A 15,578-nucleotide genomic window follows, 5' to 3' on the forward strand; every position below is an offset into this window, starting at 1 on the left:
TTGTATATTGTTTGTAGTCCTTGGAGGAATGTAAGACTATGTTTTGCAAGCAAAAAAAAGTTGTGCTCTCTGTGTAATTTGCTAAAAACTGCAAAAATTTCAGACTTTTTTCAGAATTTACAGATTTATTGTAAAACTATGGGTTTTTGGTCAAAACTTGCTATGTAATATTGAAAGTATATTAAATTTGGAACAATTTAAGCTCATAAACAGCGCCGTATGTCAAATAGTTCTTGAAATATGGGGCTTTAAAAAAAGGGTATTTTTTTCCTTGGAATGAAATTACAAGTTTTTCCTATATTTTAAGACAAATATCGGCACAACCGCTCATGCTATGATATATATTGCAATGAATAAAGTTATAGCAAATTTAATTACCTTTCATTTAAGTGCTAGAAAAAGTCAGTAAGTCTTACAGTACTGAAGTTATCGTAAAAAAATGAAATTGCTATAATGGGGAAGGCAACTCATGTATTGTTCAAGGCATTGTCAAAATCCCTTCAAAAGGCAGTACCATCGTCGAGAACGCAATATACGATTATCTTTTACCGGTTTTCCCCGATAGCAGTAGAGCGACGTCGGAGATCAACCATTTTTAAAGTGCACCCCTCTCTTAAGCACTTCAATTCAGTAATGAAATCAAGACACCATCTGTAGTTTGGCTTGTTTCTCGGCTCCATTTTTTGCTTGTAGCCATAGATCCCACGATGCCGATTCCGATTTAACAATTTGTTATGATTTTGAACTTGTTTTCATACGACCGACCTTGACGGTAATAATTATAGTTCACGGCAATTGGCGTGGTGTTGGATAAACACACTGAAAGCCATGTCACTAGTATCTAGCTCGCGCTCGCTTATTGGTGCTCTTGAGTGAACTCTGAGTCGTGGTAATACAAGATCACGATAATATCCTAACCGTAACATAATGATTCATCAGAATCAGCTACCATTACCCACTCTTTACCTAGAGTTAGTTTAGTTACCGTTTAGTTATGGGGCATGTATGTGACTCAGTCTTGTCATGTAACCAGTATATCAAAACTTCTTCAATGGTTTACCGAATTTACACAATAAATTACAAATTCATTTCCAATGGTTGTTAAGGCTGAAATGAATGTGGTGCTACTGCTCAGAGAGTTGTCAATCCATGGGTTGTAACTAGCAATACCTCTTTCACTAGTAGTATTTACTGTATAAAATAAATGTATTTATAGTAAAAAAATAAAAATAATTGAAAAGTAAATGGGTCAATTTATCAATAGAAAACAAGTAATTGTGTGGTTTTATGAAACCACGATACAAGTGAAACTTTTTTATGATTGTAGATATAGGCATTTAACTAAAAATATTCGGAAATTTATCGGATTTAGGGTGTTCAAAACGGGTTTTTTAATCTTAACTTAATTAATATTCTCTTTAATTATCTTATAAAATCTCGCCCAACGCCAATCACGCCAGTTACTCAACATGATGCTGTAGTTCATTATTAATATCGCTTATACGAGTCAAGGGCTAAAGAAACCGGTATGTAAGCTTACCGATATGAAACAAATGTATGCAATCCGCCCGGCTTGGCACATCATGTTAACACACACTTATCTATACTTACCTACGTGTTTCGTTCAGTTCTTTTTCTATAAATGATTTGGTTTGTCAGTTTATACACCTATCTAGTAAAGACTAGTAGTAACAGGATATTGCCAGTTAAAACCCGTGGATTATAACACAAACGTATACCTAGAGTGGGTAATGGTAACTGATTCTGATGTATCAATTTGTTATGGTTAGGATTTTATCGTGATCTTGTATTACCATTACCACGACTCAGAGTACACTCAAGAGCACCAATAAGCGAGCGCAAGCTAGATACTAATGACATGACTTCCAGTAATTTCAGTGTGTTTCACCAACACCACGCCGATTACCGTGAACTATTGTCAAGGTCGGTCGTATTAAAACAAGTTCAAAACCATAACAAATTGTAAAATCAGAATTGGCATCATGAAATCTACGGCTACAACCAAAAAGTGGAGCCGAGAAACAAGCCAAACTACAGATTGTGTCTTGATTTCATTACTGAATGAAAGAAGTGCTTAAAAGGTGAGTGGCGTGAGTGCATTTTAAAAATGTTTGATCTCCGACGTCGCTCTACTGCAATCGGGGAAAACCGGTAAAAGATAATCGTAGATTGCGTTCTCGACAATGGTACTGCCTTTTGAAGGGATTTTGATAATGCCTAAAACAATACATTAGTTGCCTTCCCCATTATAGCAATTTCATTTTTTTACGATAACTTAACTACTGTAAGACTTACTGACTTTTTCTAGCACTTAAATGAAAGGTAATTAAATTTGCTATAACTTTCATTGCCATATATATCATAGCATGAGCGGTTGTGCCGATATTTGTCTTAAAATATAGGAAAAACTTGTAATTTCATTCCAAGGAAAAAATACCCTTTTTTTAAAGCCCCGTATCTCAAGAACTATTTAACATACGGCGCTGTTAGTGGGCTTACATTGTTCCAAATTTAATATTCTTTCAACATTACATAGCAAGTTTTGACCAAAAACCCATAGTTTTATGATGAAACTGTAAAATCTGAAAAAAGTCCGAAATTTTTGCAGTTTTTCGCAAATTACGCAGAGAGCACAACTTTTTTTTGCTTGCAAAACATAGTCTCACATTCCTCTAAGGACTATAAACAATATACAAAAAATACAGAACTACATCACGCATTGTTTTTTTATTGTAAGATTTGACCGGTGTAAGAAGTTTTACGAGCCGAGTTCCTAAGGAGCGAGTGGCGACGTCGAGAAATTAGGCAAGATCATAGATTAACATTACCCAGAATCCGTAACCTTAAGTGATTTTGAAAACTTATTAGGGTCACACAAGCACTTAATTTGTAGGAAACTGCGTCAGAAGTCGTACTAATTAGTTGCGTTCTACCCTTACCCTTACCCCGTACCCTTCAAAATTCAAATATAAGTCTACTTGGCTAAAGTGAATGGAGGCGCACACATAGGTACTTGTCATTTGGGTCGATCAACTATTTCTTGTTGTTATTCTGTCCCATCAGCCAGGAGACAATAGCAGCGTAGTTTCTTAGAAGAGCTGCTGTACCATGTTCTACAAACGTGCTTAGAAGATGTCCTATTGTGGAAAGGCCTTATAACAGTTATAACTATCAAAAAATTCAAGTTTAGTTCATTTAAATACGAAATAACTAGTATTTTAAGTTTAGGAGTGACCCAGGAGACCGTAACCATTTAGTATGAGAATTACAACGTATGATAGCCGAGATTCTTCTATTATGGTCCATCTAGATGTTGATCTGTGGACAAGACAAATGAGAGCAACAGATGCCTACTCGTATCTGCGAGGAAACCGGAGATATTATTCTTCGTCGTCGGTGTGCTAAAAAATAAACAGAGACAGGACATTCCGTGACTTCATATCGCCGTGTGCCTGCTATACGGCCACAATTCAAAATTTTAGATTTTCTGGATTATTGCAGATTCGTATTCAAAATTGTTCAATTAACGACCTTATTTCGAGAGCCATAGCAAAAAAGGTCTTTAAGAGCCTTTTTCTCACAAGTGGCCTTATGGATTTGACCATAAATTGTCAGACAATTCCCTGCAATACAGCCACTTTTGAGTTGTGGCTATATACCACACGTTTTAAATGAAGCTTTTGAGTTGCGTCCTAGAAAATAATAATTAGCTGAGTTACACATATCCTCTTTATTTATTTATCGTCTTAGGTTAGGTATTTTTATAATATATACACATATTATTATTATCGCGTACAGTGATCTTGTTCCTATCAAAGTTGATATAAGTTCAAAAACTAAAACCCGACTACTGCAAATCGCGCTCTAAAAAGTATGAAACAAGATAGAATTTTTATCTGAAGTTATCAAACAGGAAATATTATAAATGTTATATTTTTTTTAATAAAAAAATACAACGTAATAAAATTTACTACATTTTTGATATATTTACAGAGATATTCAAAGGATCGCCGTGCATGGTCATATGCCACGATTATAAACTTTGAGGTAAAGTGGCATACGACCACAGCTATCCTCTGAATCTCTGTAAAAATATAAATAATGTAGTAAATTATACATATTACGTTGTATTTTTTTATTAAATAATTATAACATTTATAATATTTCCTGTTTGATAACTTCAGATAAGAATTCTATCTTGTTTCATACTTTTAGAGCGCGATTTGCAGTAGTCGGGTTTTAGTTTTTGAACTTATTTTTTATTTAATTAATTTTGGGGTCATGACTTCGTTACTAACTATTCGAAGTCACTTTATATTACTTTTTCGAGGGCATCCCCAGTACAGAAATGCACGCAGAGCGCCACATATATCGGGCTGCGCCATCCTTTGGCATGGAGGCGCTTTCGGCGCCCAGCTTTGGATCGTGTACAGTGCGCCTCCTACGTCGGGCTACGCCCGACTCTATTACTATGAGGGCGCCGAAGGCGCCCGGCTTTGGAACGCGTAGAGCGTGTCTTGTACGTCGGGCTACGCCTGACTCTTTTAGTATGAGGGCGCCAAAGGCGCCCGGCTTTGGAACGCGTAGAGCGAGCTTCGTACGTCGGGCTACGCCCGACTCTTTTAGTATGAGGGCGCCTTCGGCGCCCGGCTTTGGAACGCGTACAGCGAGCTTCGTACGTCGGGCTACGCCCGACTCTTTTAGTATAAGAGCGCCCAAGGCGCCCGGCTTTGAACGCATACAGTGCGCCTCGTACGACGACGGGCTACGCCCGACGCGTTGAGTATGAGGGCGCCGAAGGCGCCCGGCTTTGGAACACGTACAGTGTGCCCGTACGTCTTTTGTACGGCTGTTTCATGCATTTGCCCGGATTTGGTAAGCGTCCAGCGTGTTACGTATGTCGACACTTTTAGTATGAGAAAGTCGAAGTCGCCTGGCTTTGGACTGCTTGCAGCGCGCCACGTACGTCGGGCTACGCCCGACTCTTCTAGTATAAGGGCGCCGAAGGCGCCCGGCTTTGAAACGCGTACAGCGAGCTTCGTACGTCTCTTGTACGGCTGTTTCATACATTTTGGCTGGAATTTGGAAAGATTCGTAGTTCGAATTACCTACCCGATAAATTAATGTTTCATCGGGTGCATGCAAGCAAAGCCGGGTGCAAAAGCTAACAATATTTATATATTTGAAATGTGCTAACTGAGCTCTTTCAAATGATATACATCACGTAATCATTACTTATTTTTATTTTTTTCGTTCGTGACTTTATGACCTCTAGAGGACGCCTTGTTCATTTTTTTGTGACTTCATATAGCCTATAACCAGCGGACGATTAAGATAATTCGAATGACATATCGTTTGTCAAATTATAATGTGTACTTTAGAAGTTATGAGGGAACAAATGAACATACATACATACATACCCACATACATACCGGTCAAAATCATAACCCTCCTTTTGCGTTGCCGTAGTCGGGTAAAAAATCATAACCCTCCTTTTGCGTTGCCGTAGTCGGGTAAAAATAGAGGGATTTTAACTATTTTGGTGTTTTTATTTATATTTGCATGGTAACCTTTATCCAATAATTTTGTGTTTAAGTTTGGCCGCATCTCAAAATCTTTAAAAAACGTTTCTGCAATACGGCCACAACTCTAAATACCTGTCTTTAGGGCCTTGTGTCTTAAAAAATATACATTTCTTTTAAAAAGTGGCGTGGTCATAAGGAGGGTTGTATCATTCCGAGTAAAAAAAGCTAAATTTTAAATTCATAGATCTAAAACTAAAGGAGTAAGATCCTATTAAACACCCTGAACTATACTCTCACAACTTTGAGACGCGATTTCTCGAAAAAACGGTTTTTTGAGATGTGGCAGTGTAGCAGGCACACGGCGATATGTGTATTATAGAGGGGAATACTTTTTCATTTGGATCAAGCAGTATCTTACTAAGGTAGTATTTGTTTTTTTTTTCGTAACGTGGATCAAATGCTACTTTTTTTATAAGCAATAGTTTACAATGTAATTTATAATTACATTAATATAGATACGTATCTTAACTAGCTACCTCATAATTGAAAAGATAAACCAAAACCTCCCTGAAGAACAGATTGGAAGTTTCAAAAAGGACTATTATTATAAAGTATCCATTCTCTAAACTACGCCAAAGTCACCTGGTTTCAACTCAATAATGTGTACACGAAGTTAAATCGAAATCTGCTGAAAACTTTCGGGCTATCCTAAGGATCTGCTCTATCATGAAATTGGGCAAGTTATTTCAGGTCACGGTCGGAAATTACGTGTCTTTTAGAGTGACGATCAGTTATGATATGAACTTGTACAGGTACTTGTACTTGTACTTGTAAGGTACAAACTTAGTTGAGAAACACTAACTTTCTTAACAAAAACTGGTTTAAAAACATGATAAAGGTTCATTTTTAATTAGTTATATCAGAGAAAATTTGATCAAAGAAAGAAATATACCTAATTAAAAAAAAACCTGTAAAAGGGACAAAAAGAGCAATTACAGAAAAAAATCATTTGGATTCGTTAGAAGGGATTCGTTAGATTCGTAAGATGGAAGACTCTTTAACATTTGTCACCATGCCTGTCACGTTCTAACCAGTATGTAAGTGCGAAAGTGACGCATGACATAACAGGTGATAAAAATGCGACCATAATACCGCTGCAGAACTCATCTGATCTGTGCTATTCTTTTTATAAAACCAGATAACATAAAATTTATTGCGTTAGGCAGCCATGACCATGACAACAAATGTACTGTAATATCTATTAATAAAACATTTCCAATTTAGACATATCTTTATAAAAAGAGTATTAAAGTACTCTGAGGTAGCTAGCTGTCTTCAATCTGCCATGAAGAGGTACTTAAACATCCAATACCTTCGTAGAGGTATATTAAGAACGGATATTGGCGACTCGGACGTCGGGCTGCCGCGTCCGATATTGCGGGCCGGACGCTGTGGCGGAACTCAGAACACCGCAGGTACTGTTTTATGCCCCAAGCATTAACATTTACTGTTGTGGAATTTATGACTGAACTTTTATGAGAGATAATAAGTGGCATAAAACGGTTGAGTGGCTCACAGATGCCACGAGCTTGGTTAGAGAACAAAATCAAATCCATATTTTTTTATGAGCTTCACAATCCGTTAGATTTGTGAAAATCCAAAAGTTTACTTAAATAATAACAGCCATTTCCCAGGTCTTATATTATACCAAAAAATATTCAGTGAATTTATTTAAATTGTTTAATTACAAAAACTCTTTTTAGTGAAGTAAACCGATTGTTTATGTAATTTCATTGCTACTTTTTTTAACTAACCAATATTTGTAGTAAAGAAATATTCCGTAGCAACGTGGGCGTGTTAGCAGTTATTTAAATAACTCGTGTAAATTTTTGATACATTATATATATTTTTTTAATTTTAATAAGTAGGTATTTTGGTTTTACATTCGGAAAAAAATCATAACTGGAATGAACTAACTATATTCTAAACATTAACAGGTATCCATTTAATGAATGTTTTTTATTTATTTATTACACAAGAAGTTATTTTTTTTTGTAATGGGCAAAGCTCCACATAGCTATATTTAGTTTGACGGTAGAGTCAGTTATCAGTCTCACACAGTAGGCTTACATTGGGAGTTATCAATTACATTACTTTATATTTCTATTTATAAATCTCGTTTAGTTAATTTAGATTAGTTTAGTTTTTAATTTTAGGTAGTTTTTAATTTTAGTTTTTAATCTTTTTGATGTTACTCATTATACTGTACTATTTTTGCTGAATAAAAACCGTCCTATTCATAAAAAAAGTTAATGTCTAAATAACTAGAAATATACAAGGAACAAATACAAACATGCATAAGTAGATTGCATGACAATGTCATATTTAAAAATGAGGGCAATGCAGATTGTTTTATAGCGATAACCGCCGGTGATGGTGTACAATGAAGTTAATCAACACACGATCTCACATATTCAGGTAATGTGAATCTAAAAATAAATGGTATTCTTGCACTTTTAGTACCAAACTAACCTTGATATGTAAACGAAACGATTAACGTCTGTAGCTTTGTACTCGTATGTAAATAAGATTATACATAAACAAAAAAACAAACGTACTTACCTAAATGTCAACGAGTTGCCAAAATTAAAAAAAGCGGCCAAGTGCGAGTCGGACTCGCTCATGAAGGGTTCCGTAGCAGCAAGTAACATAATAAAATTGCGGTTTACGATTTATGACGTATTAAAAAAAACTACTTACTAGATCTCGTTCAAAATATTTTTCGGTGGAATTTTGCATGGTAGACCTCATATATTTTTTTTAGTTCTATCATTCTCTTATTTTAGAAGTTACAGGGTGGCGGGACACACAATTTACCACTTTGGAAGTGTCTCTCGAGCAAACTATTCAGTTTAGAAAAAAATGATATTAGAAACCTCGATATCATTTTTGGAGACCTATCCATAGTTTCACCCACCCCACACGTTTGGGATTGATGAAAAAAAAAATGTGTTTCAGTTCTAAGTATTTAACCCCCCAAAATTTATTGTTTTTTTTCTATTTTTGTGTGAAAATCTTAATGCGGTTCACAGAATACATCTACTTACCAACTTTCAACTATATAGTTCTAATAGTTTCGGAAAAAAGTGGCTGTGATATACACGGATAGACAGACAGACGGACAGAGATGACGAATCCCGTTCCGACGACGACGACGACGACGAGTTCCGTTTTTTGCCATTTGGCTACGGAACTCTAAAAACGGAATTACTCAATTGAGATTGACAGAAGCTGGGCTCATGGATGACAATGAAACACACATGAAATATAGATGGTCAAGCAAATCTTGTCAGTAGAAAAAGGCGCGAAATTCAAATTTTCTATGGGACGATATCCTTTCGCGCCTACATTTTTCAAATTTGCCGCCTTTTTCTACTGACAAGATCTGCTTGACGCAGTATAGGTTTCTATGATTTTCTTTTCTGTACGTAATACAAAAACGCATCTAAGCGCATATCATTGTCACAGAAAACAAATGCAACCGTCACAGTGACAGCTGACACAGTTGCATGACGGTCGTGTCCGAGACGTGCCCGCGCTCACACAGGAAATTCGATTCCGCCCATACTGCCAACAAATTGCAACTGGACCCAAACACACTTCCATATTTCCGCTAGCTAAAATAGTTTGGACGCTAAAAGGATTGACCTGAAAAAGGCTTTCTACTGTTTGCTTTAAATTGGGGTGCATGGAGCTTTGAAAATTTCATAACAAAATTCGTTTTGGCATTCTCTATAAACAACATAGGAGTATGTTAAAGTAACAACATTCTCATTGCAAAGAGTATGGTCTATGATTTCTATGAATAAAATAAATTGAAGAATTCTATTTCTTAGTCGCATCTCACAAGCGCTCAGCAAACAACGTCTAATTATGATTTTTTTTTTTAAATAAAGATAGGTACATATATATTTTTTACGACAACTGGTAGTAACATCTGAAATCGTAATGGCCGCTAAGCTAAAGTAATACTTTGACCATGTGACCTGTGAACCTACAGCTACTTGAATTTTCGACCACTTTTACATTTAAGGTCATTAGTTTAGGTAAAATTACAAATACAAATGCGTTTATTTCATTACTTTTTTTTTATTAATTAGATGCTTGATTCTATTTTGACAATTAACGAAGAACGACATCATATTTTGACTTAATTTAAGACCCTATTTTTCGTCAATTTGCTAAAATGTAAACACAAAACTTAAACAGTACGCCAATCCATCAAATTCACCTGCTACGGAGGCTGTCTCATTTCGCAGCAGTTGCCAGTTTTTGAGTTTTAGCCACAACAACAAAAGTACTTCAATAAAAGTGGGAAAGAGAAATTCAATAAAAATTGATTTACGACAAGCGATTGTAGAGTACTGTTTACAAGATTTGTATGAGCGTAGAGGGTTGTAGTAATTGTTGTAACATTATAGAAGCGTTAAACAATTTAAAATTGAAAATGAAGCATGATAGGCTACGGTAGGGCTATTATTAAGGTCAATTTTTCAGGGGGCTAAAAAACATTCCCTGGTGCGTCATTTCTTCATTTTAAGAACTCTCTGCCCGAAAACATCGTTTGTCTGTCATGTGAGCAAAATTTAAATCGGCATATAATTAATTTAATTTCTACTTTCTATTTTACTTTAGTTAAAATTATGTTTGAATAAAAATCGCACTATCGCATCATGTCAATATCAAAACCATAACAGATTTTGAACATAGTTAGAACACTAACGATTTAGATTTCATAAATAAATATATTCATCTAAATGAACATCATTACTTGTATTTTTTATTTATAATTTATTTTAAACTTTACACAAGAACAAGTAAAAACACTAACGCGCGGAAGGCGGACTTTATGCCTTGAATCATTCTCTACCAGTCAACCACTGGGCCAAACAGAAATTAGCTAAGCTTTATTTGCTGTAATCTGGGTCAGATTAGCTAAGTTTTATTTGCTATAATACTAATACTAAATTAATATCTAAACATTTTCCTCTGAATACAGGAACACATTATAGAGGTATATTTGATTATTGATGACGAAATGGATATTCCGATGTAATATTATCTACTTCTTTTGTTATGTTTTTTTTTTTCCTTTAGATTTTATTCTAGAAATTCTAGACTAGCATTTTTAACCAATTTATTTTTTAATGTTTGACGATCCTTTTGTGAAATTCTTATTGTTAAATTTGATCTGTATAATAATACAATGTTATTATGGAATAATATTAACATCAATAAATTGCTCTGATAATTAGATTAATATAATAATATATGTAACTATTCGTAAGTGCTTGTTCCTAGGCCTACATGAATAAAGTATTTGATTTTGACTTTGACTTTATCCTATTCTATTCTATTTCTTTATTCTAGGCGTGTAGTGGTGCTTATTCTTAAAAAGAGAATAACAACTACATGCCTAAAATATATTGAAAGGCCCCTTTTCAGTCACGTTCGCCACGTACTGGGCCTACGTGTGCACTGAAACACTGATTTGGTCCGTGCCCTTTTCCGCTCAATTGGTATTTATGACTAATTTAATATGGACACTTTGGGTAATAACGGGTTAAATTATACCTACAGCAAACCTTTACTCTCATTGTTTGCATTAGTCCTGGAAATCCTGAAGAAAGGCCAGGTCAAGAGCACCCTAAACCGGCGAGCGTGTATGAGGAATGTTATGAATGTGAAGGAAGCGAAAGAGGTATGTCAGGATCGTAGCAAGTGGAAATCCGTGGTCTCTGCCAACTCCTCCGGGAAATAGGCGTGATTATATGTATGTATGTATGTATGTTTGCATTAGTCTGGTTTTAAATAATGGGTACAGTTTATTAATATGAGCGATTAAACCTATGTGCACAGCTTACAACGCATTGAGCAAAATTGTATGTATTAACGATTCAGTGGAAACTGTTTTGGCTAATGTGTTAAAATATCTTTCTTAGGCTATAAATACTAAATATGTTGTTTGTTTCTATAATCAGTAAAATAAAAATAAATAAAATAATCTGATTTAATTTATAAGTTGATGTAACCACCTACTTGCTTAAATACTTAGTTAAATACGGTAACTAAACTTTACCGATTCCTTCATCAAATTAATTTACTACGCTATTGTGTACCAGTATATTGAAGCACTGTAGGTACAGTTCATTAATCAATTACGGGAATAATTTAATGGTGTGCTCAGTACCGACAATGTAAACACTAATATTGGCGCGCCGAACGCTCCAAAAATGATTGACTTGGATCGATGTTTGTTAGCTCATACTAGTATGTGACTGAGACGCCGGTGCCTCAGGGATCAGAGGGCTTACCGCGAACCACGTTCGACGTGTTGCCTCCCTGTCACACTTACGTACGAATTTACAAGTGCGACAGAGAGGCAACACGTCGAACGTGGTTCGCGGTAGGCCCTCTGGAGACGTGACGTGACGTTGGACTAAACTTGTTTGTTCTTGGTACCACTTTGTTGCCCAACTAATCCCGCTTGTTACGTAGATAGTCGCTCGCCGTAGTTTGATACCTACGTATTCACTGAATTATTTGCGAGGAACATTGTTAACATTTAAGCTCTCAACTAGTAGACTCAAAATTGTACGCGCCTATGTATTTTATATTTACTACCCATACGTTTCAAGGTTCCGAAACTGGTAGTTTCTGGTTTTTAGGGTTCCGTACCTCAAAAGGAAAAAACGGAACCCTTATAGGATCACTCATGCGTCTGTCTGTCTGTCCGTCTGTCACATCCCTATTTCCTCGGAAACTACTGGACCAATTAAATTGAAATTTGGTACACGTATGTAACCAATGACACTTTAGTGACCCAAAGATGGACATATTTCTTTTATAATTTAAATTTTATTTTATTTTTCTATCACATCCTTGTTTGACATAATATATTGGGAATGTGGAACCGTTTCTCAAAAACTTCAAAATAAATACATACATATAAAGTGTTTGGTAATAAAATAAAATATAATCAGCAAAGTTTATTCTATTCAAGTATTGTTAAAAAAACCTATAAATATATTTTTGGTTTTTGCCTAGTCGCATTAAATTACGGTTATTTTTTTCATTTTGTTAAGAAGTCTATCTTCGAAATGAATGTATTTACTTTATAGGAGTGTATTTATTCTACTGTAAATGTCTAGTCCTCGTGGCGAAGAGACACGTGTCTCTACACGTGTCTTATCCGATCAGAATCACAAATTGCTTTCCAGAAAGCAAATAACACGTTTCTGAACGTGCTCAATAAAGCATGTTTTGTTTTTAATTACATCGGTACGTTTAATTATTTATTGTTGCAATGTTTTGTTTTGCGTGGATATATTTTAATTAAAATTTGGTTGTGAACGTATTTAATGTGCTTTGTTTGACCGCCACATTTTATTTTATGGTACTTAAATTAAAATTTATGCCACGAATTTGCGGCACTGGCGGTCGAGACTTTTGGGCCTTGGTCGTCAGACACCAAAACATTAACAAAGGATATTTCCCGAGAACTTGTTGGGGTGTCTGGCGACCTACGAGCAGAGTCATATTTTGCCCAAAGGCTGAGTTTAACTATACAGCGGGGAAATGCGGCCAGTGTCCTGGGGACTATGCCCCAGGTCACATTAGGTTTCGTTGAAAATTGATCTAGTTACCTTTGTAAATATTGTAAATATACATCTGTCACAAAATATTTACTTTATTATATCGTGAATATATGGTATGGTTCATTACTCGTAATGTACTCGTTGATCCACATTCATATATGGCAATTAAGTAGTATTAAATTTGCTCTTAATTAAGAAATTCCTCATGTGTCTTTGCTATAAATGCACAAGGATATTTTGGATGGATTACTTAAAACCAGCATCGTTGAGTTTTATCATCTTATAATTTTTAATTGCCTACTATGTATAATAATTATATGTATGAAAGTTACCTGTCTTGCCCCCGTCTCCGCCAGGTCTACCTTGTTCCCCACCACCACTATTGGCACGGCTGTGCTGGCTTTCGTCTCATGAATCTGATCCCGCAACGTCCGCACCTCTGCGAAGCTGTCAGGATCCGTGATATCGTATACTAGAATGAAGGCATCCGCCGATTGCATAGACAAAGCTCTCATGGCAGGAAATTCATAAGCCCCTGATGTGTCTAAAATGTCCAATGTCAATCTAACTCCAGCGACATTGAAGTCTCCGTGGTGCATTTCCTCGATCGTTCGTTTGTATTTAGGAGAAAACGTGTTGTAGAGGAATTGTGTTATCAGCGACGATTTGCCAACTTTGGCGGCTCCTAGTACGACAATTTTATGACGCACTGCATTGTTGGTGAGGTTGGCGCTACTGGCGACTGTCTCTTCTGTTCGCTCGGTCCTGTAACAAAAGAAGCTGCGATTAGTTCTGTTTAAAATGTTATGTTTTGAAGATAATTATTTCTGAAAATTTCTTTTTTTAAGCTGAATCTAACTGTTTTTAAAATTCATTATAGGAAAAATATGGTTTTCTAATTTCAAAGTCATTGAAAAAAGCAACAAAATCCGGTCTAGACAATTTTTATATTCAATACAGTGTCAAGTGAAGTTATTACGTAATAAATTCACAAATTTGGTGTGTAGGCCACGTTTCTAAAGCGAATGATTATCATGCAAATCGGTCGTGCGTAGTTAACTGGAAATATGGCAACGTCCTTCGATAAAACTCTACGAAAAGGGCGACTAATGTATTCGTGCGATAGATAAACAATGAGGGTACCCGGTTCCTTATCAAGAGGCGGGCTGCGAATTAGTTAATTGTCTGACATTATGCTGCTAAAGCTATGTTTGTATTCCTAATTCTAAAATTACACGAGCGTAATGAAGACATGAATTTGCAGTTTACCCAATTATTGCAAATCTCGAAAGGTTACCCGTAATAATGAAGGTATAATTAATTGATTATAATTTATAATGAATATCGAATATTTTCCATTACTCTAAATCGAGAATTTACTTTTACGGGCATGCTATTTTTTGTATTGTGAGCTAGGCAGTATCAATAGAAATGAAATAAACAATTATGTAATTCCTTCGTTTCATTAAAACTTTCATCCCAATCACTGCACTATCATCAATTCATCAGTATTGACATTACGAAAAGTTAACTAGTCGATCTTAAGGTGACAGTCCATTTCCAACGACAGCTGCACTACTGTTCATTTTACTATGGAAATTGACAATGACAGTGACGCATTTAGTACCGGTAGTGCAGCTGCGGTTAGAAATGGGATGTTACCATTACTCATAGTGTTTGGCCCGCATATAATAATATTAATAACGTAGACGGAACGAGAGCTAACGTTCTCCTTAAATATTGAAAGCGGTTTAAGAGGCTACCGCAAGAATTAGCGGGATTTCTCAGTTATCCCAGAGTTACAGTTATAACTTGTTTGCTTTCAATTTCCTCGTTTAATTACCCTTTGCCGACTTTTCACCACCACAAAATTGAATAATAGCTAAATTAGCTATAGGCTATTGTCGATTTCGTTAGTCGGAGATGCGATTGGATTAGGTTCTGTAGTTTTCTTTTAACGTGTCATTTTGTAGTGATATTCTGTAGTCAGAGGCGCTACCGCGAAAACCGAAATTCTCAAATTGCGGGGATCTTTCTCTTTTACTCCAATGAAGGCGTATCTAGAGTGACAGAGAAAAATGCCCGCAATTTGCGAACTTCGATTTTCGCGGTTACAGGCCAGTAGTCATGTTGTAGTGCATTTATTCCAACGCCATACTGGTCAACATTGTTTGGGTAGGTATTTTTCCGATTTAAAAATATTATTTTAGAATACAGTTATTCTGGTTTTACTAATCAATCACATTTAATAATCATATTTTTCCGAAATCGACATGAATTTTACATAACAAAGGCTCTAAGTTCGCAGGATTTCAGGTGAATCGGGACGATTGTACGACCATTCATCAATCATATAGCGCTTTGTGCTACAAAA

At 35.8% G+C, this 15,578-nt stretch overlaps 1 protein-coding gene across 1 annotated transcript in view; it reads right to left on the reverse strand.

Moving 5' to 3' along the window:
- The window catches only part of LOC134665328 (ras-related protein Rap-2b), a 41,505-nt gene that overhangs the window by 5,471 nt on the left and 20,456 nt on the right, over nucleotides 1–15,578 (reverse strand). The window contains exon 2 of the mRNA XM_063522257.1: nucleotides 13,537–13,969. Coding sequence (XP_063378327.1) covers nucleotides 13,537–13,969 — 433 coding nt within the window. The remainder of the gene's footprint in view (nucleotides 1–13,536; nucleotides 13,970–15,578) is intronic.

Source organism: Cydia fagiglandana, chromosome 6 (assembly GCF_963556715.1).
Source record: "Cydia fagiglandana chromosome 6, ilCydFagi1.1, whole genome shotgun sequence".
NCBI classification, from domain to species: Eukaryota; Metazoa; Arthropoda; class Insecta; order Lepidoptera; family Tortricidae; genus Cydia; species Cydia fagiglandana.